Source organism: Tripterygium wilfordii, chromosome 11 (assembly GCF_013401445.1).
Source record: "Tripterygium wilfordii isolate XIE 37 chromosome 11, ASM1340144v1, whole genome shotgun sequence".
NCBI classification, from domain to species: domain Eukaryota; kingdom Viridiplantae; phylum Streptophyta; class Magnoliopsida; order Celastrales; family Celastraceae; genus Tripterygium; species Tripterygium wilfordii.
The window spans coordinates 622,789-644,563 of NC_052242.1; the positions used below are offsets into that span (position 1 = coordinate 622,789).

At 37.9% G+C, this 21,775-nt stretch overlaps 3 protein-coding genes across 6 annotated transcripts; 1 reads left to right on the forward strand and 2 right to left on the reverse strand.

The window, feature by feature from the left end:
* Positions 1–752: 752 nt before the first annotated feature.
* Positions 753–3,361, reverse strand: LOC120009021 (50S ribosomal protein L18). The gene is made up of 2 exons (XM_038859448.1): positions 3,230–3,361; positions 753–1,268 (listed from the first exon to the last, which is right to left on the reverse strand). The coding sequence occupies exon 2, from the start codon at positions 1,257–1,259 to the stop codon at positions 915–917; it is 345 nt and encodes a 114-aa protein (XP_038715376.1). The 5' UTR covers positions 1,260–1,268; positions 3,230–3,361; the 3' UTR covers positions 753–914.
* A 4,579-nt stretch (positions 3,362–7,940) lies between these two features.
* Positions 7,941–13,894, forward strand: LOC120009020 (serine/arginine-rich splicing factor SR30-like). Of its 4 annotated transcripts, none has more exons than XR_005470590.1 (14): positions 7,941–8,045; positions 8,368–8,462; positions 8,690–8,755; positions 8,916–8,990; positions 9,093–9,198; positions 9,275–9,321; positions 9,452–9,509; positions 10,734–10,783; positions 10,909–10,965; positions 11,049–11,143; positions 11,227–11,289; positions 12,636–12,758; positions 13,287–13,320; positions 13,429–13,527. XR_005470590.1 is itself a non-coding variant. In XM_038859444.1 (14 exons), the coding sequence occupies exons 2-14, from the start codon at positions 8,376–8,378 to the stop codon at positions 13,656–13,658; spliced, it is 855 nt and encodes a 284-aa protein (XP_038715372.1). In that variant the 5' UTR covers positions 7,941–8,045; positions 8,368–8,375; the 3' UTR covers positions 13,659–13,894. The 4 variants fall into 4 exon arrangements, 3 of the variants coding, with proteins under 3 accessions (XP_038715372.1, XP_038715374.1, XP_038715375.1); XM_038859444.1 differs by lacking the exon at positions 12,636–12,758 and adding an exon at positions 13,641–13,894; XM_038859446.1 differs by lacking the exon at positions 12,636–12,758 and adding an exon at positions 13,641–13,894 and having other exon boundaries at positions 7,976–8,042.
* A 448-nt stretch (positions 13,895–14,342) lies between these two features.
* On the reverse strand, positions 14,343–20,646 carry LOC120009019 (E3 ubiquitin-protein ligase RFI2-like). The gene is made up of 6 exons (XM_038859443.1): positions 20,172–20,646; positions 19,121–19,290; positions 17,963–18,021; positions 16,309–16,334; positions 15,820–16,207; positions 14,343–15,244 (listed from the first exon to the last, which is right to left on the reverse strand). The coding sequence occupies exons 1-6, from the start codon at positions 20,353–20,355 to the stop codon at positions 14,770–14,772; spliced, it is 1,302 nt and encodes a 433-aa protein (XP_038715371.1). The 5' UTR covers positions 20,356–20,646; the 3' UTR covers positions 14,343–14,769.
* Between the last annotated feature and the right edge of the window lie 1,129 nt (positions 20,647–21,775).

The window sequence follows — 21,775 nt, forward strand, 5'->3', positions numbered from 1 at the left end:
TGATTGATAAATTAATCATTAGGCTATCACCCAATCGCCATGTAGGATTGCTCCACGAGGGCATCAGGTAAATGTTTCCATTATGAGGCCATGTTGAGGATGATCAGTTGATCACCTTCTCGCCAACGAATCAAGAAATCATGATTAGGATGATGAGCTTGACACTGCGTACACATACCAAGACCAAGAGATGCATAATTAATTAAGTCGCGGATCCTCCAATCAGTGATACAATTCGGATCATTACTGGCGTCTAACGTCTATGTACTCAAAGACTCCACCCACAAATGTTTTGTCTTTGTTTGAGGGTTGAGGCCCCACTTCCTCATTGGAAGTGCCGTGGGCTTGTAATTCATTAGTTTTGATGGAGAAAGCGGTGATCTTGACCATTCAATTTGCACTATATTGCCATTCTGTCTACTTCCCAAGCCTTCAAGGTCAAGGTTGTCCAAATCAATGCTGGGAATTTGCCTAACTATCCAATTATTGAAGGATTAGTTTAAGGAATAGTAAAACACAATATTCCTGTTTAAAACCTTGTAGACAAAAATGGGTTCAGGAGACAAATGGCTAAGCCTTGCTCATTTTACTAGAGGCTTACATTCTTATAATTGGGCTGCGATCCCCCTTGCCTGCCTAGGCCCAATTTCAAGCCCACACAAAAAGAAGAATGAGCAGTAGGGAGGAAACAAACCCATATTGGGGTTGCTCAGAATGCATGGAGGGAGGAAGTAACAATAAAGCATTCATCATAAGAAAACTACCCAGAATAATGAAAAGCATTATCACAACAGAGAATCCGGACACAAGCAAACCAGGTAGTTTATTATCCCAAGAAGAGCTTAGACAAATCCTTTCACAACAAAGGAAGAGCAGCTATTAAGTTCTCCAGTTTTATCTAGCTGTTACCCAATCTAAAGAAGTTTCACACCTACTTCCCTCAAAGAATCGATCACAGCCTTCACCTTCCCATGATATTTCTGTTCTCTCTTATAGAAGATAGTAACTGCAGGAATGCCCTTGAGTAGGAGTCGCTCCCCCAGTATCTTCCCAATCTTGGCAGCAGCTGCCACATCTCTTGTATTCTCCATGCTTGCTCTCAGGGCCTTCTCCTGTGAGCTCGCAGAAGACGCCACAGTGGCGGTTGGAGAATGTATCACTTGAGCATTTACGAAATTGTTCGTAAAATGCATCCTTAGGACATAGGGTTTAAGAAACTTTGTGATTGCAGGCAGTCGAACTGGTGGTGGAATCACCATCTCTACTCTCTACTTGGCAATAGAAAAAACATAGAATTATAGAGAATAAACTTTTATGTATCAAAACAAATAAACAATAAAAGACTTCACACTAAGAAGCACTGATTTTTACTTCTATTGGCCTTGATTATAATTCAAAAGTTCCACAGAGAGGGTAACAAGAAATTAAAACAAAAGAGAAAAATTCAGATGCTCAGTATATCCAAACCGAAGCACTTAGAGGAAAATGAAGAGCATTCAAGTATTAAATGAGAAGCTTTAAGGCCACTTTTTGAGGGACTTCAAATCACATGGTTTCCATATGCATGATGCAACTTGTGCTAGGGATTGCTGATACATCTGTAATTCCATACCAAGACTCTGAATGCAGATATAAGTTTAGCAAGGTTGGAATTTCCAGGACATTATATTTGTAAGAAACAGCTCCACCTAATGAGCTATTAGCCTATTACTATAGGTACCCAATTGCAATTATCATCTTTGGATGAAATCATATAATTCACCTTTGAACGAGAATTTCATCCAAAGCAATCACAATGAAAGTGCTTACCCACCCTAATAATGAGACAAAGGATTTATTTGTAGGTTCATCCAATATTGGCAAAAACAAGATCTTGGATAATGACCTCAAGATTTCAACCCAGTTTAGTGCTCCCAGCAATGAATTCCACCCATGAGTCCCATATGACATGGAATTCCTAATTTGACTTTAAAACTACTTTCAGCAGTGGTATATAGCAAATTAGCAAGTTTCCAATATCATAGCCAAAAACTCGCATTCCTAAAGACAGAAGTAGGAAAAGTAAAAAAAAATTATTGCCACACAACAATGTATGCGTTAACAACAGCTCTAAAGTCCAATCCATATGCATAGAGTGAGTCCCTTTGAGAAAAAACACAAAGCAGGTGCATCAATTTAACATAATGTTATAAGAGACCAGCACTATCTCTATGATCCATAAAAGTTAGTCTGTTAAAAAAAACCAATCTCATCACCCAGATGATTTATTTTAACTGAGATATTTTACAACTTTATAGGCCAAGTATCATACTATCATCAATGTTGGAGCAATAACAAGCGAGCACTAAGAAGCATATAAGTATGTAATTACACTTATCAGAGGACCTAGACAACAGCAGAGACATAAGCAAGATCCAAAAACATCTTTATCATTTTAGCCACTTCTTATATGGATTAAAATTTTACAGACCAGCCCCCTTGTTATACCACGCTCCAACAACCAACCACCCAAAGTACGTTAATTTACAATGAACCCAGTATTAAAACGAAAACCCAACAGGGTACAAGATACCCAGTTCAGTAACAGTATGTAAAATGTCCAATAACTGGTGGAAAGAGTTACTAGCATAGCCATACAGGTCTTTCAAAACAAGCTGCTGGAAGCGAGCTTGTGGCCTAATTTTTTCAGTTTCCCCCATTTTAAAGACATTCACAGTTTGCTTGGTTAACTCAACTTGATCAATGGAAGAGGTTGCCTAATAAAAGTCGGTAGTCTACTCTCCGGGTAAAGGAAGCAGGCTATTCAATCAACCATAAGTAAGAGCTTTACTTTAAGCTAGCGCTCCTCAGCAAACACAAACCCTGCTAAGCAACCAGGCTCAGCTAGGCACAGGAGAATTAAGGACGGGGCGTTACATTGCAGAGATTAACAAACTCATTCACAATCAGTCAATCACCATTAAAAAGAAATAATAGGACTCGAACTACTAGTAACGAAAAAAAAAATTAAGAAAAATTATTTTATAACGAACCAAATCATAAAAATCCCTATTGCAACACTCGTGTTCCCATTGAAACATTTCGTCGAACACTTGAGAGTGATAACATACAAAACATCTTTTATTCCTCTCCTTTTCTCTCTACTTAGGGACGAATCTTAGGAAGACTTGTTAGTCACAATTCAATAGATACATGTATCTATACGAATAAAGAAGGCGATGAATCTGACCTGAATTGCTTACTCGGAGTCGGAGATTCGTTTGTTTCGGTCTTGCAAGCAAGGAGAGAAGGCTCTCGCAAGAATCAAAGCTGTGAAAAAATGTTGAGCCTTGAGGCTCCAGATATTAGTTAAGCAGTTGCATGGGCCCAAGCCCAATAGGATCCAGATCCAAATTCCAAAGTCCAAATCAATGCTTTTGGGTTTGTGTTTGTTAAAACTTAAAAGATGTTCTCCACCGTCGACCGTCGTAAACATCACCATCTCAATTTCTCCCATGGAAGATTTCAGTGTGGTCAGATAGGATCATTAGGCAAAGCTGGGCCAAACGGTTTTGAGCTCACAAATAAGTCCTAAAGATGAGGCCCAAGAGTGCGGCCTGCTTCCTGGCTCTGGCCTCTGGTTGACGTTCTCCAAAAGAGAGGACCAAGCACAATAGCAGAGACATCTGGCTCAAGATGAAGATGAGGCCCACTCCCTGGCCTCGTTGATGTTGTCCAAGAGTGAGGACCGAACACAATAGTAGGTCTAGAAGGCCTGCCCCACGGCCTCATTGATGTTGTCAAGAGTGAGGGCAAAACACAATAGTAGGCTCAGGCCGCTCAAAAGATCAGGCCCAAGGGCCCTGAGGGGACAAAGATGTAGATATGTGAAACAACAAAGCTAGAGACACTAGTAATAACTATCACAAAAACTTCTGAACAGTGTGTGACATGCATTCATTGGGTGTGATGACATCATAGCAAGAGACCCATTGAAAACCATATCCAATGAATGCATGTCACACACTGTTTTGATGTTTTTTGAATGATTATCACTGAGATTTTTATCATTTTTGTATGTAACAAGATTAACCACTTTAATAATTGATTATCTATCCGGATTTAGGGTGTACAACACGTGAGATAAGGAGTTCAAACCAACCAGATGTGATATTTTGTTATGCAATTTTGATTCCATGGGTTTGTCAAACTTTTGGACCTCTACATGTATGAATTTCAACCCAATCTTACTTATCATCAATGTGGTATGAACTATACTGATGATCCGAAGTTCACGCAGACTCAATTGTTGGAAAGGCATGATGAGTGGTTTTTTTATTAAAAAAAATAAGTAACAAGTTGAAGAATCTTGGCAGGGGGTGGGGTTGAACTAAATTAGGGCATGTGAGATGTACAATCATATACCATACACATGAACAAGAAGGCCATAGAGATTCGTGCATTGCGTGTAAAAACTAGAAAGACAAAGAAAGTACTCTCCCAAAGAGGGTGAGGATATATTCTTGTCATCCATCCCTGCCATGTTTACTTGCAATTTAAGGTTCTTGGATTTGGCAGTGGCCCTTTCTTGTCTGCCCATCTGTGCATATAATCTCAATTTCCAACACCCTCTAAATAGCCTGTCACCCCAAAAAGCTTTGATTGTCTAATTGCTTCTACAACAAGAAGACCCCCCACTTTCTAAGGGAAATGGCAGAGTAAAAAGATCATAACATTAACTCACTTTGGCTAGTCTGCCAAATTGGACAGAGGCTCTGCAGACGCGTGTGGGTGCTGTTTCTTGATCTCTACTAGTTTATGTTCCTTAGCCGTACCCTAATATGCGTAGCAAGAGTGTAAGAGCTAGAGAGTCTGACAGACCAAGTACCCTTGCTTACTTGGTGTTGCATCATCTGGATTGGTCAAAGCTGACTCATGATTATCTAAAATACAAGATAAAAGGGTTAATATTGTAATTAATTGGGCAATTAGACAGTAGCAAGCAAGCAGCTAGTACTGTCAGAAATTGCCGTTCATGATCGAATCAACCGATAATCAAAGATAATAATAACTGAAAAACCGGCTAATAACTGAAAAATCGATAATAATAAATTTATGTCAAAAAATCAAAAATAAAAAAAAAATTTATCTATGGCTCGACCGTCAACAACCATAGTAGCAACTAGGGGTTAAAACTGGCGTGACTGAAGTAACCCTCTTCGGCAGCAACTACATTGCTTTAATTAGCCGGTTAATTACCATTTCTTGTTTATTTTTCCTTTTCATTCCGAGAATTAATTTGCTTAATTATAGCCTGAGAACCAAAGCTGATGATTAGCAGTAGAATTCACACCAACTTACTCTAGACAAAGATAAGATAATGACTTGGCGACTTAAAAAGGACATTAGAAGTGTAGAACAGTCGTTTTAACAAGTATTTAGACTTGGAATTACCATATGGTATCCATTGGAACATCAAATTCTCAACAACATAGCCATGCATGCATGCACGCACATACCCAGGAAAAAAGAACAAAGATAATGCATGGGGACTGAATAATAGTATATAATTATATAGCATTACCATCCTGATCAGTGATCATGATCCCAAAGAAGACCCAAAGAAGCACAAATTGTTGATGAAACTCGCAAGAGAAAGATAGAGAGGGGGTGAGAAACCCATGTTGGAGCAGGAGAGCACGTGCACAACTCACATACATGAGATACTTTGCACGTGCCCTGCTTCTCCAGCAAGAGCTACTCACCCATGTATACGCCCATTACACTACTTTCTTCTTCTTCTTCAATGTTCACCATGAGTGTTAGTCGTTTGAGATGTAAAGAAAGCCTAGCTAGCCACTTATTTATATACAACTTTTTCCAAGGGAGAGAGAAAGAGTTAAGGACGAGAGATTGAGTCTTGAAGTGGGCATTCTTTAAAGACCTAGTCCATTATGTGTGTGTATATCAGTAAAAGCAAATCAAAGTAATTTCAAAGTGTTGAATCCATGCCCCCCGTTCTTGGTTGGACTTTTCAAGTGAAAAGAAGAGGAAACAAAAAAATTTCAGGAATTAACCCTGAGTGGAAATTAATGTAAATCACTGTTTGTGAGAGTGAGAATCACTAACCAATCAAATGACAACGTGGGCTACACCAATGTTTGTCTGAAGTGGGGATTTGGAGTCTTAAAAGCCAGGATAGATTTGACCTTGAGTTTGACACAGGGTACAGTGAATCTTATACTTGCCCTGTTTGCTCAATTGCTTATTTGATTAGTTGCCAATATTATTACTGTTTACGTATGAATTGGGTCATTTTTGTTCAATACTTTCTGCCGCCAAATAGACCACAACACCATCTTTTTACAGATTTATCTTGAAACTTCTAAGTTCTTCCAGATTTTCATGGATTTCGTTATGAATTGGTAAGTTTATAACCCTTTCTTGAGAGAGAAATTGATCATAATGGACTTTTTTCTCTATGAAATCATCAATGCACATAGAGTGTTTGAAAAAATGCCACAACCAGTTAATCAATTATGGAGCAAAATTTTCAAATACCCTGTGACACAAGCCACTTGTCAATGATGTTCCCTTATGAATGGATGATAGAACTTTTGACCAAGAACTGATGGCATGCAGAGGTGAAAGATTGAATGGAAGAAGAGGAGTGGGGTCTTGGGCAAAGAGAGAGAGAGAAAGAGAGACTGCACGTTTTGGTTGCGTGTTGGACGGGAAGTTTTTATGAGTAAATTTAGTGAGGAAGAGATGGTGAATAAGTTTTGTGTTGGTTTTGGGGTGAGCAGAGTGAGTCCCAATGTAGATATGATTCCCTATCTTTAGTAGGGAAGAATTTAACTCCCTTGCTTTATGGTGGTTCCTGCAAAATCTCTGACAAGGATCTGAACCCCAATTATGATCATAAGCTCTGTAGTCTCAACATGTTTGACAACTTACCAAGAAAAATAGAATGAAATACACTCAAATACTACAACCAAAAGAATGCAACTTTCGCGTATTGTTATCGCATTATGTACTGAAATCATAGACTAATCCTGTTGCTGTTAGTTGATCATCAAGAGTGTGTTTTTTTTTTTTTTTTTTTTTTACCTTTTACGGTAATGTGAGGCGAGCTTTGAAACTGTTGTTATGAGGTGAGTTACTGTAACTAAAAGTGTGTGTCCAGTCACTGAAAATTGATGAAATGAGGTAAAACTGAATATTTTTTATTGATATAAATTCATTTTTGATGAATTTATTTTTTAAAAGTACAAAATTTGACACCGAAAATGCATCAATTATGTTGTGTCGGGAATAGAAATAGCTGCCAATAGCTTCAACTTTGAACTCACTGTAGTGCGATGATATCGCAAGACACAAGACGATGAAACACTTTTTGTCCAAACACAGCGCATTTGTTAAGAAATAAAAACTATGGAACAACGTTCTAGCCTAAATCATTAGGTTTGGCAGGTGCAAACACATTGCCAATCAAAACCAATGATCACTATTATAACTTAAAGCGGCAGTCTTCCAAATCCAACAATGGCAATACTGAATGTCGAGGCAAATAATCAAAATTGTAAAAGGCAGACAATGATTTCAGTGTGAAGAAAATTAGAATATTCTGACAAACTAGCCAACAAGAAAGCCCTTCCATAAAGAAACTGTTCTAATCTTCTTCCTCGGCCTCATTCTCAGCGATACAGTTTGAATTAATTGGATCGGTTCGGTGGCCCAAGAATGAGTCATGAAACAGGCGGGACGGGCCGGGCTCGAGATTTTTACGATCCAAGCCCTAACTAGGAGATTTTAGGCCCAATTGAGCACAGTCCTGTTAAGAATACAACGGGCCGAGCCTATGGCATATCAAAGCCCCGATAAGCCCGGCCCGCTTTCTTCTCTCTACAGCAATAGTGGACGATCAAACCCTACACGTGGTGGCAGACAATAGTGTCCTTATAAAACTGAAAACCGCCAATTCAAAGGCCACGTATCCTTCCAGAAGAATCCAAGTCCTTTCTCTCAGGAGTGGCCTTCGTTCCATCGCAGACTCTGCAAAGGAGGTAAGTTCTCTCTCTCTCTTTCCAATTCTCACATGCTATGTCTTCCATTTCTTCGCACTCTCTGATTTCCTTTCATTGTTTTTTGTTCTTATACTAGCTACCGAGTTTCAGGCATCAGTTCTTGTTCTTTTTTTAATTATTTGGTAATGTTTATCGGCAACGTATAAATTATTGTATTGGCGGAAATTCATTGATTTTAATTCATTGAATTGGTTTAATTTTCTGATATGAATTAGCCATTTTTGTTTTGAAAATTAGATTTATATTGGTTTATGGTTTCGATATATGTGAACTATTGCAACTGATGTTTGCGCTATAACAGCGGAAAAAATGAGTCGCCGTTCAAGCCACACCATCTATGTTGGCAATCTCCCGGGCGATACTCGAACGAGAGAAGTCGAAGATTTGTTCTACAAGGTATCCTTTTTATTTGTTTTGGTCTCTCATTGTTAGTGAAAAGACCGAGTCTTTGGTCACCTTGGATCTAAAACAGACAAGTTTGCTCTGAATAAGAGCTTATTGTTTAGTCTGCTGCGAGTAAACCATAGATTCACATTCACTTGTTAATGGGTTAGTTATGTTTTTATCTTTAGCAAACTGCTGTTTGTCTACTATCACTTTTTATGTTTGCTTCCTGAATGCAGTATGGACCCATTGTTGATATTGATTTGAAGATCCCACGACGACCCCCTGGCTATGCTTTTGTGGAGGTAAGTTTTGGATTTACAGCTCGGGGACTTGACAATTATTTTTTTTCAATAGTCTACACATTTACCTAGTTTGCACATTTCAACGGATTTTGGAACTTGTAGATGAATTAGTGATTACCTTTTTCATTCTATAGTTCTTTTAACGATTCGTATTTTGCAGTTTGAGGATCCTCGTGATGCTGATGATGCAATTTATGGCCGAGATGGGTATGATTATGATGGATTTCGGTTACGGGTTAGTATTCATTCGATACTTGCTAATCTTTTTTCTGTATCTTTAAAATATCCATCGCTGGACCGGTGTTGTGTTGATTCTGTGATTTGCATCACCTTACAGGTTGAACTTGCTCATGGTAGGCGAAGGTCATCACCAATTGATCACTATAGTAGTTACAGTGGTAGCAGTAGCAGCCGCGGACATTCCAGGCGCACAGACTATCGCGGTAGGTTTGCTTTTGATCCACATTGTTGTTTTCATTAGGTGCTTAGTGATTAATGTTGTGTTCTTGCATCATGCAGTTTTAGTGTCTGGGTTGCCTCATTCTGCTTCATGGCAAGACCTTAAGGTGAACTTGATACTTTTTCCTGGTGAAAGTTTTATTAATATGCGTACAGTGATGGGGTATAACTTGCCTATTTTAATGAGGGTTAGCGTGCATTATTAATTCATCTCTGATAATTTGTGTTAATGATCAGGATCATATGCGCAAAGCTGGTGATGTTTGTTTCTCTGAAGTGTTCCGTGATCATGGTGGTAAGTTGAATCTATAATGTTTTCTTTCATACAGAACAAAAAGTTATTAGAGTTATTTGCTTTCCGGCATATTTCCCTTCTTAATTTGTTGGTTTAGAGCTGCGCGTGGTGTGGATTATGTTCCTCTAGCTCCTGCCTGTCCAACCTTCCAAAACATTGACTCAACATCTATTTGGTTTTTAGGGCTGGTTTCTGCTTTATTTCTAGCCTTCAGATAAAAGATCGCCTTCGTTTGTCGCTGTTTCTACCTCTAAAGAAATCCTTCAGTAACTAGTTACCTAACCTTGGTCCTAGAATCAATACCTGCTGCACTTCATATGCTTATCTATTTACTGCATTGTAATAAGCTACTACCAAAGAATTTTTGCCATATCAAACCCAAGCTTCATCCCATCAGTAGTGTTTCTGTATCTCTCTCACTCAGGTAATGCTCACGAATGTGAGTTTCTTTGATCCAAGACAAACTTTGTCAAGCTGCTTCTTTTTTTTTTCACTGAACTTGATTTTTGTATGGTCACAGATGTTTTTCAAACCCCAAATTTCTAATCCATAAACTTGTAATTCTGAATCGTCGACCATCATATAAGTACTTGGCTACTTGCTGGCGGATTACTCTAATCCGTTGTGTACCATTCAATTTCTTTAATTTTTGTATGGTCACAGATGTTTTTCAGACATCAAATTTCTAATCCATAAACTCGTAATTCTGAATCGTCGACCATCATATAAGTACTTGCTGGCGGATTACTCTAATCTGTTGTGTACCATTCAATTTCTTTAATTTTTGTATGGTCACAGATGTTTTTCAAACCCCAAATTCCTAATCCATAAACTTGTAATTCTGATTCATGAGCCATCATATAAGTACTTGATGGCGGATTACTCTAACCTGTTGTTTACTATTCAATTTCTTTAATAGATGTCTCTTTTGAGCACCATTTCATTCCAAGGAGGAATCAAGGAATCTGTTATCTTTTCATATTGTATAGTAGAATGTCCCGTTATTTCAGTCCATGTTTGTGTTCTTGGTCGGGAGATGGATGCTCCTTATCTTGTCCTCTTTGATTGTAAGTTTTTTTGAAATAGATGTGATGTATACTTTCATGAGTGGGATGCATTGTAAGTTTGTAACCTATATGTAGGTTATATTGCAGTTGCATTGTCTTGTTCTGAAACTAGTCTATATAGATGGTGTTTCATTCATGTCTACTGTAACATTTTCAGGGATGGCAGGAGTTGTAGATTATACCAACTATGATGATATGAAGTATGCTGTAAGTTAGAAGATTTGCACATGATAGTTCTCATGATTTTGTGATTCTTATGGTATAGTTCAGACTATGCTTCGTTGGTGTTGGGCTTTTTGTTGACTGTCTATTTTGTTTGTTTCCTTTTTTAGATCAGGAAACTTGATAGGTCTGAGTTTCGGAATGCCTATTCTCAGGCTTACGTACGGGTATGGATAATTTATTCTCTGCTACTCGTTCCTTGAAGTACTTGCTATTATGCTGATTGTACTTCTCTGTTTCCCTCACCTAGGTGAGGGAGTATGATTCAAGTCGTAGTCCATATATGTCGCGAAGCCGCAGCCGAAGCCTCAGTCGCAGCCCAAGCTATAGTTACAGGAGTAGGAGGTGTGCTTTAGTAACATTGGCTAGAATAAATTGTTACCCCCTTGCCTAGTTTGTTATTGTATTAAGAGTGAGTTGTTTTGCAGCAAGTCCCCAAGATCCTTTTCTTCAAGGTCTGCTGCAGGATCATCGTCCCGCTCTGTTTCAAGGTAGGCATATGCAGCATTCTTTGTCTTACATTATGTAGGAATACTCACCTCTCAACAGTGTTTTTATTTGGTGTTTTCTTATGGATTTTCTATATGCAATATTATTTTCTTTTACCTGCATGCTAAAATCACATTTTTCCCATCAGTCCATAGGTTTAAATTATACTATGAAATAAACAAGGACTGCAAAAGAACACTAAAGAGAGAACAGTGGATTGAAATAATTGATATATTAAACATTTTTTCATCATTGGACTTTATGTGAATTTGCTTCCCTTGGGAGAAGGAAGTGTGAAACCTTGCCTAGTATTGTAAGCCATTTTGTTGTGCACATGTATTGTGAATATTGTCTAAATGTAGGCCATTCTGTTGTGCATGGGTGTTGCATGGTTCTATACAAGTTGAATCCTAAAGCATTATGGGATCAGTTTATTTCATTGGCTAAAATCTTTATCTGCTCTGGGAAAGCCCAAACATGTTGCCAAGACCTTTTGGGATCATTTTCAAAAAATGTTTCTTAATGGCAATTCGTCGAAGTATGAATGTTTTTGGCTTTCATGAGAATTCTGAAAGAGTGGGTTACAATGATACTCACTTTGTACATGCTAGATTTTGTAGGATAGTCCATGCCAAAAGTTCAAGTGCTTATTAATCATCATGTGCTTGGGGCTTGGCTTGGATTGCCGTTGCCCAACTCTTTTTTTCCTTAAAAAAATTATGTTGAGGACCTAAGCTAGCTTCTGAAACTGTAACTATTGGTCATTTTAACTATGCTGATGAGTTGTTGCTGGCGCTGTCTTATGACACGAATGGCATGGGAGGAACTGGGTTTAGCTTTTGAAGCTATTAATTTTGAGTCATTTTTAACCGACTTCCAGTCAAGATTTATCTTACCACCTTCTCCTGGCTCATTTTCACCACTGTCTGTTTTTTCACTATTCAACTTAGCTGATGTATTAGCTTCCTTTTGTTTGGCATCTTCCTGATTTTGTGTCAAAGCCTTTGGCTACTTTTGACTTTTTTGGCGACTTCCTTGGTTTTTAATGCTCTTGAAGAGTTTTTGATTTGCTTATTCGTGATTTCTTCTGGTATCATGAATTCGTGATGACAAGGGCACACTTTCTGGATTACCCATATTTTCACGACTTTAAAGTTGTAAAGACTTCAATTTTAATGAACGTTTTTTTACATCTTTTACCTGATTTAAACTTTCTTGATGAACATACGGATAGGATAGGATATGAAATCTTGTTATAGTGTCCTGAGTTTATAGTCACCCCTTTTATAGCTCAGCGGATTGCTACACAATTTTCCAATTTTCTTTACATCTCTTTCAATGTTCAAAGGTAGGGGGCGGTTGAGGCTGCCTGGTATCCATGCTAGATCTTCTTTGTGCAGCGACCTGGGAATTCAATAGATACTTGATGTGATGTGGTTCTCAGGTGCTTGCACCTCTTTTGGGTCTTGAGGTAATTATAATTTTGTCAGCACCTCTAGAAAACATTAAATGGTCTGATGATTCTGTTATGTTATGCATGATGCACTAGCCATTGCTTGACTGGAACGATACTTAGATGGATGGTCTCTTTTTCAAGCCAGATTACCGTGATCTAATTGCTACTGTTATGACCATCTAGAATCGGGAGGAAATTTTGAGTATGTTCAGCATTGCTTGTCCTCAAATTGTCGTTGGATGTGGTAATACTGTAGGGAATTTCTCTTTCTTTTGGTATCTTGCACATACAACTGTAGTGGTTCATCTTGAATATGTGGTTACATTTAAAATTCATGATCAGCTTTGAAAAGTTCATTACTGAATTCCGAAGTTATATAGAGATATAATTAGCTCATGCTTGCAGCTGCTAAAGATTAGTGGTCTTTTTTTTTTGTTTTTGATTTTGTCACTCTTTGAGGTGAACTGGCTTTGAGGCTTTTGATCAATGCTTTAGAAAACAGTTGTGGATATTGAATTGGGTTGTTTCTGGATATTCTTGCAGATCACTCTCAAGATCCAAATCTCCACTTGAGTCTGTAAGTGTAATAGTTTAATTTTCATGTGTTTTGACCTCCGTCCATAGTGTGATTAAATTTTATTACATTTCCCAACACATTTGAAGACATTATTAATCTGTTATGCAGCATCGTCGTAGTAAAGAAGTGAGTAGAAGTCAAGAGAAACCCAGTCCACACTGGGGTCGCAGCAGGAGTCCAAGTCGATCTCCATCTCGTTCACCTTCCGTATGTTTCTTGGTTATTGATGATGAGATTTGCTGTTGATGCTTAGTTCACTTGTTCCCTTCTATTTTTGCACCTTAGCTTCTTCTCTGATTGTGGCTGCATTTGATTTATAGGTGAGATCTGATGACTAGAGATGGATATTAAGGATAGTCGTGCAGTCGTTCGGTGACAGTGATAGAATATTCGCCTGTCTGAACTTGGAAGAAAATTTGTTTTTACAGTTGCATTCGGATTACTGTTGGAATAATGTGTTGTGCTGCATTTTCTGTAGTGTCTTTGGACTGATGTTAGTGTAATAGACTGAATAATTAGTTCATTCAGACATATGATATGAGATTATGCATCTAGATTTACAATGGAATGCTAACTAGTTCTTGCAAAGCTCGTACGTTATGCCATTTAAATGCCCTGTAGGAAAAAAGAAACACAGTACAGTACTCTTTTAAACCTGAATAAAACCTGTTTAGGACCCCTGACAAAAAATTACCAAAACAAGAGGAAGAATCATAATCAACATGCATGCCCTCCGAGCTTTTATACCAAATTTGAAAAATTCTTTGACGATAGTCTAGTTGGTTAAATTATTTAGGGTACTTAGTGAGTACGATGTTCGAGGTTAGAAGTTCAAACCAGGTTGGGAATTCGAATCAATTAGTTTAGATATTTATTTGTGAAATTATGATTCGATAGATTTATCTCATTTTCAAATTCCTATTGGATGTTTTGACGATCTGACTTCATGTTTACACAGCTATTCGAAGGACATGCTGTGGAAAATGGGTTCTTCGATCATTAAAAAAAAAATTTGCAAGTCATTCACCGAAAGCAGGGTCACATTGTACATAATAGATGCAAATATCAACTGAGCCAGTTCATGTATTTCTTCACATGTTTGGACACATGGCCAAATAGATTCAGAGACATACTGGGCAACCCACTTATAACATTTTCACAAAACTCATTCGATCATAGTTTTAACTTCTGGGTCACCCCAGGAACCCTCCCCTTCAGTTCAACTCAACATATGATCTTATTCTTACATCCTCAATCGCAAAGAAACTAGAAGCTCCATGGCCAGCAGGTGGCTGCCATCAAGATCATTCATTTCTTGGGGCCCCTCCACAGTATTTCAGACTGTCAGGAATGACAGAATCCAAGCATTATATAATATTTTCAAGCATACATAATTTTTGGTCTCATCATAGTAATTGGAACTTTGCTTCACCCAGAAAATGATAGAGTCTATGATCGATTTTGGGATGATGACCTCTCAGGGGCATGCCTCTGACGGAGGCTACTGAACCTGATGCCAGGTTCTGGCCCAACGACAGATTGATAGAATTCACGGAAACTTGGATCTCTGTCTACCTGATTATGTGGGAATGAAGGCAAGCGATCTCTTTCCCACGCGTGAAAACGTGCAGGTACAGGATTTTCTGCTTCTTGGAAGTTCCGACCTGATCCAGGGATGAAATAGAAGCCACTGCTACTTTGATCGGATGATGAGGCAACTGGCTGTGAATGAGAAAAGCCTCTGTGACTGCTTGATCTTCGAGTTCCAGAAATTGTTGGTGTGCGAATGCCTGAGGAATTTCCAGGTTGTTGCTGTTGATAGTACGCCTGTAGAGCTTGCACTCTATCACGGGCTCGAGCATTGCTCCCTTGGTAATGTGGAGCCATTGAGGACGCAACAGAGCTTCCAGCTCTAGCAGTAGAGCTGTATAAATGAATTGCAAATGAGATCAAAGTTAAGAGGAACAGAACCATACAAAATCATCAACAAACGGGGAGGATCACAGGCTACTGATTTCTCAGATACTATTTTAAACTTTCGAAAGACAACTCTTAAGAAAAGCTCGACGGGGTGACCAACATTCTACCAACAAGAATATGGCATGAAAATGATATATGGTAAGTCAGAAAAGTTACAGGTGAAAATGATTCTGAATTTGTTTCCCTTTTTTGGAAAATATAAAAGGTTTTCGTTTTTGTTTCCTATTAAACGTGTTCATTTTGCAATAGAAAATGATTCAGAAAACTGCCTTGTAACAAATATGAACAGCCGGAGAACATGCGTTAATTTTGCTAAAATGGCCTCATCTTTTCTTACTGGATTAATGAGAAGAGTTTCAAATAGCTTCTAATTTTCGTGAAAACAGGAAACAGAAAATAGTTTTCTTCCTAAAATCTGAACATAGGCCAACAACTAGGAGCAAACATCATCCTCCAACTCCCAATAATAAACAGATTAGAAAAAAAAATCTCACAGCCTCAAATTCATCAAATCCATACCTGTGACCAACAATGAAGGGATGCATAAAAGACCCTGATCTTGGTAGATCAGATCCTATTCTGGCTGATCTTTGAGTAACAGGTGGAATTGAAGGCGGATCAGCACCATTGACACGACTGCCAGATGAAGAGAATGGAGGAGAATGGTGCTCCCAACGGTGATAATGGAGATCCATGGAAGGGAAAGCATAAGAAGTTTGCATCTCGCCAGGTACCGATGGGCCAGTCCAGTGATTGCTGAAATTAGAACCATCTGAAACGCTACCATTGGAGTTTGAAGACGAGGGATGAATGGGTCCAAAATAAGTAATGTATGGGCATGGATGAGTAGCAGCGGAAACAGCAGTATGTTCAGCATAAATAGCTTGTTGTCCCAGTAGATCATGATCTGCATTGCAATTTCAGCCCATTTAAGTATTTAACCACAGTGCCCACCAGGGCCACCATTGATAATCATTAGTTAAGCAAAACAAAGAAAGAAAACCTTACATGCAGTTGATGAAAATTCTGCTTCCCTGCAAAGAGCAAAAGAACCAAATTGTTCATAACATAAACAACGTTGCTTTCAGAACAGTAGGTATACTTGGCAATCTGTCGGAAAATGAGCTAATCTAAAGCTTGATGTTGGGTTTTATTTGACTTCTGACCTTGAGTTCAGGTAGTTGCCAATATTAATATCAAGAGCACAACACTGCGCTTTCTTTATCCAACACCTGCCCCTCCCAGGCTCCACAATAACAAGAGCCTAGTACAATGGGCTTGAACACGAATGTACCACGAAGCGAGAAAACAAAAAATTGCTTGTGACAGTTACTTTAATGCAAATAAGGATTATTAATAACAAATGAATATGATCAATTTTGATTATTGAAATAGGGGTGAGAAATCGTTTTTCTCATTCATTGTTGGTGTCACAACCACACAGGACAACAAATCTTTTTGCACCTAAATATAACAAACTGCACCGACTGATACTTAGAAGACATTAAAAATGAATCGATCTGGGAAGGAGAAGAAGAAAAACATGACCGAAAACCCAGAACTGCAAAATTAAGAATGACTGAAGCAGAAAACCTATATAATTAGACAAATTGGAGAAAGCAAAACAAACTAACACAACTATTCCTCCAACGGGTCCCCATAACTGTTTCTACAAATTCAAAAGAACTAGATGCAATGTGCAAGAGCTAGCGAGACCATGAAAGGAAAAAATTCCAGAAAGGACTGGCATACGACAGTGCCATAGGATGAGTCAGTGAGGTCAGACAAAGTGGCATGAGAAAAATTGAGAGAACATAAGAAACGATGAGGTAGAGGTAGAGATAGACTCGGAGAGAGCTCAAAGCAGAAACGCTCTGCAGGAGATTGGGGCTTGGAGGACCTCTGGAGGGAGAGAGATCAATCAGAGATACAAAATACAATTGAGCAAAGAGGGAATGAATTAGGAAGGAAGAGGTGCAAAGAGGTACGTGGTGCAGAGTTCTTTTGGGGCTGATGAATTAGCGAAAAAGTGCAAGGATGAGCAATTCACCTCGCTCATGCAACTTCAAATGTATAATAAAACAACCCACCAACTCAAGCCACATCTTTCAATGGATGGCCATAACAGACTCATATGCTATTGCATAGCTATATTTACTAGAATAAATTAGTTATTTATAATTTTATATCCCTTATGAATGAATACTGAGGCATTGTTACAGCAGAGTCAGTGTGGTTTAAGCAAGACTATCGACAACATAAATATTCTTCTCTTAATATATTCACCAGACAGAGAAAGATTCCCAGGAAAGGCAATTGATAATAAATTTGTATCCACCGAAGGGCAAGTAAGATAAGACATAAGAGTATAAGACCAGTAATAGCCAACTTATAATTAGATGTCTTGTTATCTTTGCTGCCATCATAAATACTAAGTTTTAATGATCTTCACCATGCAACACAAACATAAAAGTTAAAGAAGCAATATAAACGACCAATTGATGATAGATTTTGTATGAGCACTTTTCATAAATATAAGAGGCCGCTGAGTAACTATTTTGCTTTATAAAGTGGTGTATATACTATTTTCCCATTCATTGAATACTGTAAGATTGTAGTGTCTTCCTTAAATCTAGAAATAATAATGCGTGGTTATACTTACTCAAAAGATGAAGGAAACCGCGTTAAGCTGCCAAATGGACACCAGTGAACTCCAAAAGACTGTCAAAGCATCAAAGATCAAATTGAATGCAGTAAGTAATATGGAGAGAGACAAATATAATAATATTCATGCAGAAGCAATTACAAAGACAGTAACAAGGGTAACTGGCCCACAAATAAATCCGAAAATAGACCAATCAATAGAATCTCAAGGAGCATATTTTTAAACTAACATAGAGACATAAGCAGTACAAACATATAGATGTGCATTCCCCAGAAGTTAATAATCACCAGGCAGGTTGGTGCATCATAAGAATGATATGCGTGTCATTCATGAAGCTAAGAATGCAACCAAATTTATCAGGTAGCATCATACGGTCAATAGTTATCTAGCCTAGTAGCCTGCTTTGACAATGTTAAGTAATAATTTGCAGCAAAAATGACGTTTCTAGGAAGAAAAAAAATGACTTGGAAGATCGACCTATCAATTATGCAAGCACCAGATGGTAGGTTGACTAGAGTCCATGTCTCAAACTTAAAATATATATGACTTAGACTTTGAGACATTAGCCATGTCCCCCTAATAATTACTTTTCCAAAAGAAGAAAGCCGACTTATTTAAAATATCTTGGAAAAAAAATGCTAAGCTAAAGAGAAAATCTAATTCAGGAAAGCTTCCTTGTTCATAGGTCTCCTCTGGTGTTTGTTAAAAAATAAAAGGTTTTAAACTACCTACTAAAATGTACAGCATCTTCAAAAGGAACTTACACCTAACTTTGCCTCTTCTTCTCCAAAGTATTTATGGAAAATAATAAGATATATTGCATGAAATTAGAGAGAATCCAAGATGCAATACTCACTTAGCAAAAAAAAATAGAGTAATCCAAGGATAAAGTAAATGAGCCACCAAATTTCTGGTTCATTCTACAAGAACTTATGCAATACCAAGTAGGTGGGTACAACCCAGAAAGAGTTACAAGACAGCTAGATTAACAGCCTACGTGAAATTGCCCAATAATCAGACTCCAAACACGTACTTGGTTTCTTAGAAGAAGTAAGTTTAATTTTCAGCTAAAAGTACCTGATTAAGCGGAATGCTTAAAGCTTTTCTAGACCTTTATAATGAAACAAATCAAATAATTTTGTCTATTGTGCTCACCATTTCAGAGTAGCCTAGATCATAAAGGTCCTCATCATGCATCCAGTCATCCATGCTAAATTCAGGAACAGTACGACTACCATTTGCATAAAGCCATTGGCCTTTCTCAATTTTGCGACAATTAGGGCATTGCATTGCACCTTTTATATTGAAGGCTGAACCAATGCAATCTGCAGATGATTATCAGTGAAGCATGAGAATAAAAGGAAAATAAGGAGTGCATTGTCCTAATATGTTGTAACACATAATCGTTCAACATAAAACAGGAAATAATTATGTAAACATGATGCAAGGCTCCAATAAGCAAGCTAACAAACTAATGATGTATAAGGAGCATGCATAAAATACATTTAGAGAGACTTTCAGAGTGGAAAATAAGCATCACTAAAAGAATATAGGGATGGAAAGCTACTGACTACTGAGGCCTGTTCTTATAGGGCATCCTAATAGAGTAGACATTGTGTTAGTGTTTTTTTTTTTTTTTTTTTTTTTGTCAAAATATCAAAGCTAACCCGAGTCTACCAGCCACTCAAACATCAAATTTAAACAGAAAGCATTCACCAAATTCAAAATCCTATGCTCACAGTACTCTCGTTTCTATCATCCGAAGAAGAAAACCCAAAAAAATAAAAAATAAAAAGCTTCCATGCGAATGAGATCAATGGATCATCATTACACCCAGATCTCAAACATTATCAATCCCAAACACAATCAAAGTCACTCAAAACGGAATTGAAATCTTATTCTCACTTAGATGACATATTTCAACAAATCAATGTGTTTAAAAAGTAAAGACCCTGTTTGCCTAACCTGATTCAACCAACTTAAGCTAAAACAACAATCAGCTGATCCAAATTCTGAAACTAATTCTCATACTGCTCTCGTATTTTTTTGGCTTGATCAAGAAAATCCAATAACAATTTGTCAGAATTGTAAATGCCGATAAGATCAACAATCAACAGTACAAGCAGATCACAATAATGTTCCCAACCCAGAAAAAGAAAATCCAAATTCCCACAACTGCTCAATCGAAAATTCAATTCTCACTTACCCAGATGGAATTCGTGACCGCATTGAAGCTTAGCCCATGATCGGTGCCCATTGTCGGTGACCGCCTCGAGGCAAATCGAGCACGAAACCGACCCAAAACTCTTGCCACCACCTCCTCCGCCACCGCCACATGCCCCACCATCACCATCATCAAAAATCACATCATCGTCACCGCCAAGCCCCATAATCGCAGCCCAATCCCCACAAATCTGACCAACGAAATCCCCCTCTAAACAAAAACGCCACAACAACACCCCCTTTATCTTCTAATCTGCGATAAAATTATGATTTAACTTACAAACTAACAATCAAGATATCGTCTCAAATTCAGAGCTTCAATTGATCGTGTTCTACGAGAAGCCTCGGAGAGATTTTAGGGTGTGGAGACGGAAATCTATTCAGTTTCGAACAAATCTGTTGTCTGAGTTGGTTTTATTGCTCTGTATCTGTGGATTCTGGGCCGTCGGATTTAGTAGTTGGATTTCCGTTGAGAGGCAGTAACCGCTGTCCAAATCTAAGCTACGGACGGTAACGATTTGTTCTAGACGTATTTTTTTTTATTTATTAGTATTTTTGATAAGAGTTCTAGACATATTTTAACGGCTGTAATTTGTTTTTCTTTTACGTTACAATATTTATATATGAAAAAAATACAATCATTATTAGGGGAAAAAAAAAAACATGAACATTACATGAGCAAAACATGTCACTTGAGGAAATTCAGAGCCTCCAACTCCCACAAAGGCCAAGTCAACTACCTCCGAAGTTTGGGTGGCTCGCCCAATCTTATCACATAGTGTGTATACACACACACACAATAAGTATTTAAAAAAACAGGCAACAACTAATATTCTAATAACAACAATAAGTAGAAAACAAACTTGAAGATAAGAACTAAAAAGATAATAATTTTTTGGGAAAAAATCGCTTGGGGATAGTCTAACGGATTATCTCTCCGAATTTGAGGTGTAAAGAATATCGCTCGAGATTGAGAGTTTGATTCTAAGATAGCACAACTATCTTCAAATGGTTTATGTTAAATAGATTTGCGGGTGAATAGTCAAGTTCGAATTTGAATTTAGTGGGCCGTCCAAAAAGGACATGTTGGTTGAGTTGTTCTCGGTTACTATTATTATTTTTTTGCTCCAATATCAAAAAATCAAAAATGCTATTTATACTATTTAGATTAGGCGCCAAATAAAGAAGTAAATATACATAATCAAGAAATTGAGATTGGATTTATTTAGGGATTTAGGTAGTGGGCTTTAGGGCCATCCCACCCACGTATGGCTGCCGCATTCAGACCAAAAGACGGCCCATGAGCGGTCAATAGTCATGGGCCATAAGGTCTATCAAAATCAACGGAATATTTTTCTGTATAATAATTTTAAAATAACGTGACGTCTCTTTTGACCAAATGTACGCATATGTTAAACTAATGCAAGTGCATGTTTTTTGGGCAACAAATAGTTTCAAAATTGTTGGGTCAAAGTTGGCTGGAGTCTTCAGGTCAAAGTTTCCCTAAACCATTATTCTAATCCAACTAAACCATTCATTGTTTCACAAAAAGAATACGTCCATATGCATGGGATATTCCTATCCACT

Coding starts and splice junctions, on each gene's coding strand:
- LOC120009021 (XM_038859448.1), bottom strand. CDS start 1,259: ATGGTGATTCCACCACCAGTTCGACTGCCTGCAATCACAAAGTTTCTT.
- LOC120009020 (XM_038859444.1), top strand. CDS start 8,376: ATGAGTCGCCGTTCAAGCCACACCATCTATGTTGGCAATCTCCCGGGC. Junction 8,463..8,689: donor TCGAAGATTTGTTCTACAAG/GTATCCTTTTTA, acceptor TCCTGAATGCAG/TATGGACCCATTGTTGATAT. Junction 10,966..11,048: donor ATTCTCAGGCTTACGTACGG/GTATGGATAATT, acceptor TCCCTCACCTAG/GTGAGGGAGTATGATTCAAG.
- LOC120009019 (XM_038859443.1), bottom strand. CDS start 20,355: ATGGGGCTTGGCGGTGACGATGATGTGATTTTTGATGATGGTGATGGT. Junction 19,291..20,171: donor CGGTCACGAATTCCATCTGG/GTAAGTGAGAAT, acceptor AATCATCTGCAG/ATTGCATTGGTTCAGCCTTC. Junction 15,245..15,819: donor CCCTTCATTGTTGGTCACAG/GTATGGATTTGA, acceptor TCATTTATACAG/CTCTACTGCTAGAGCTGGAA.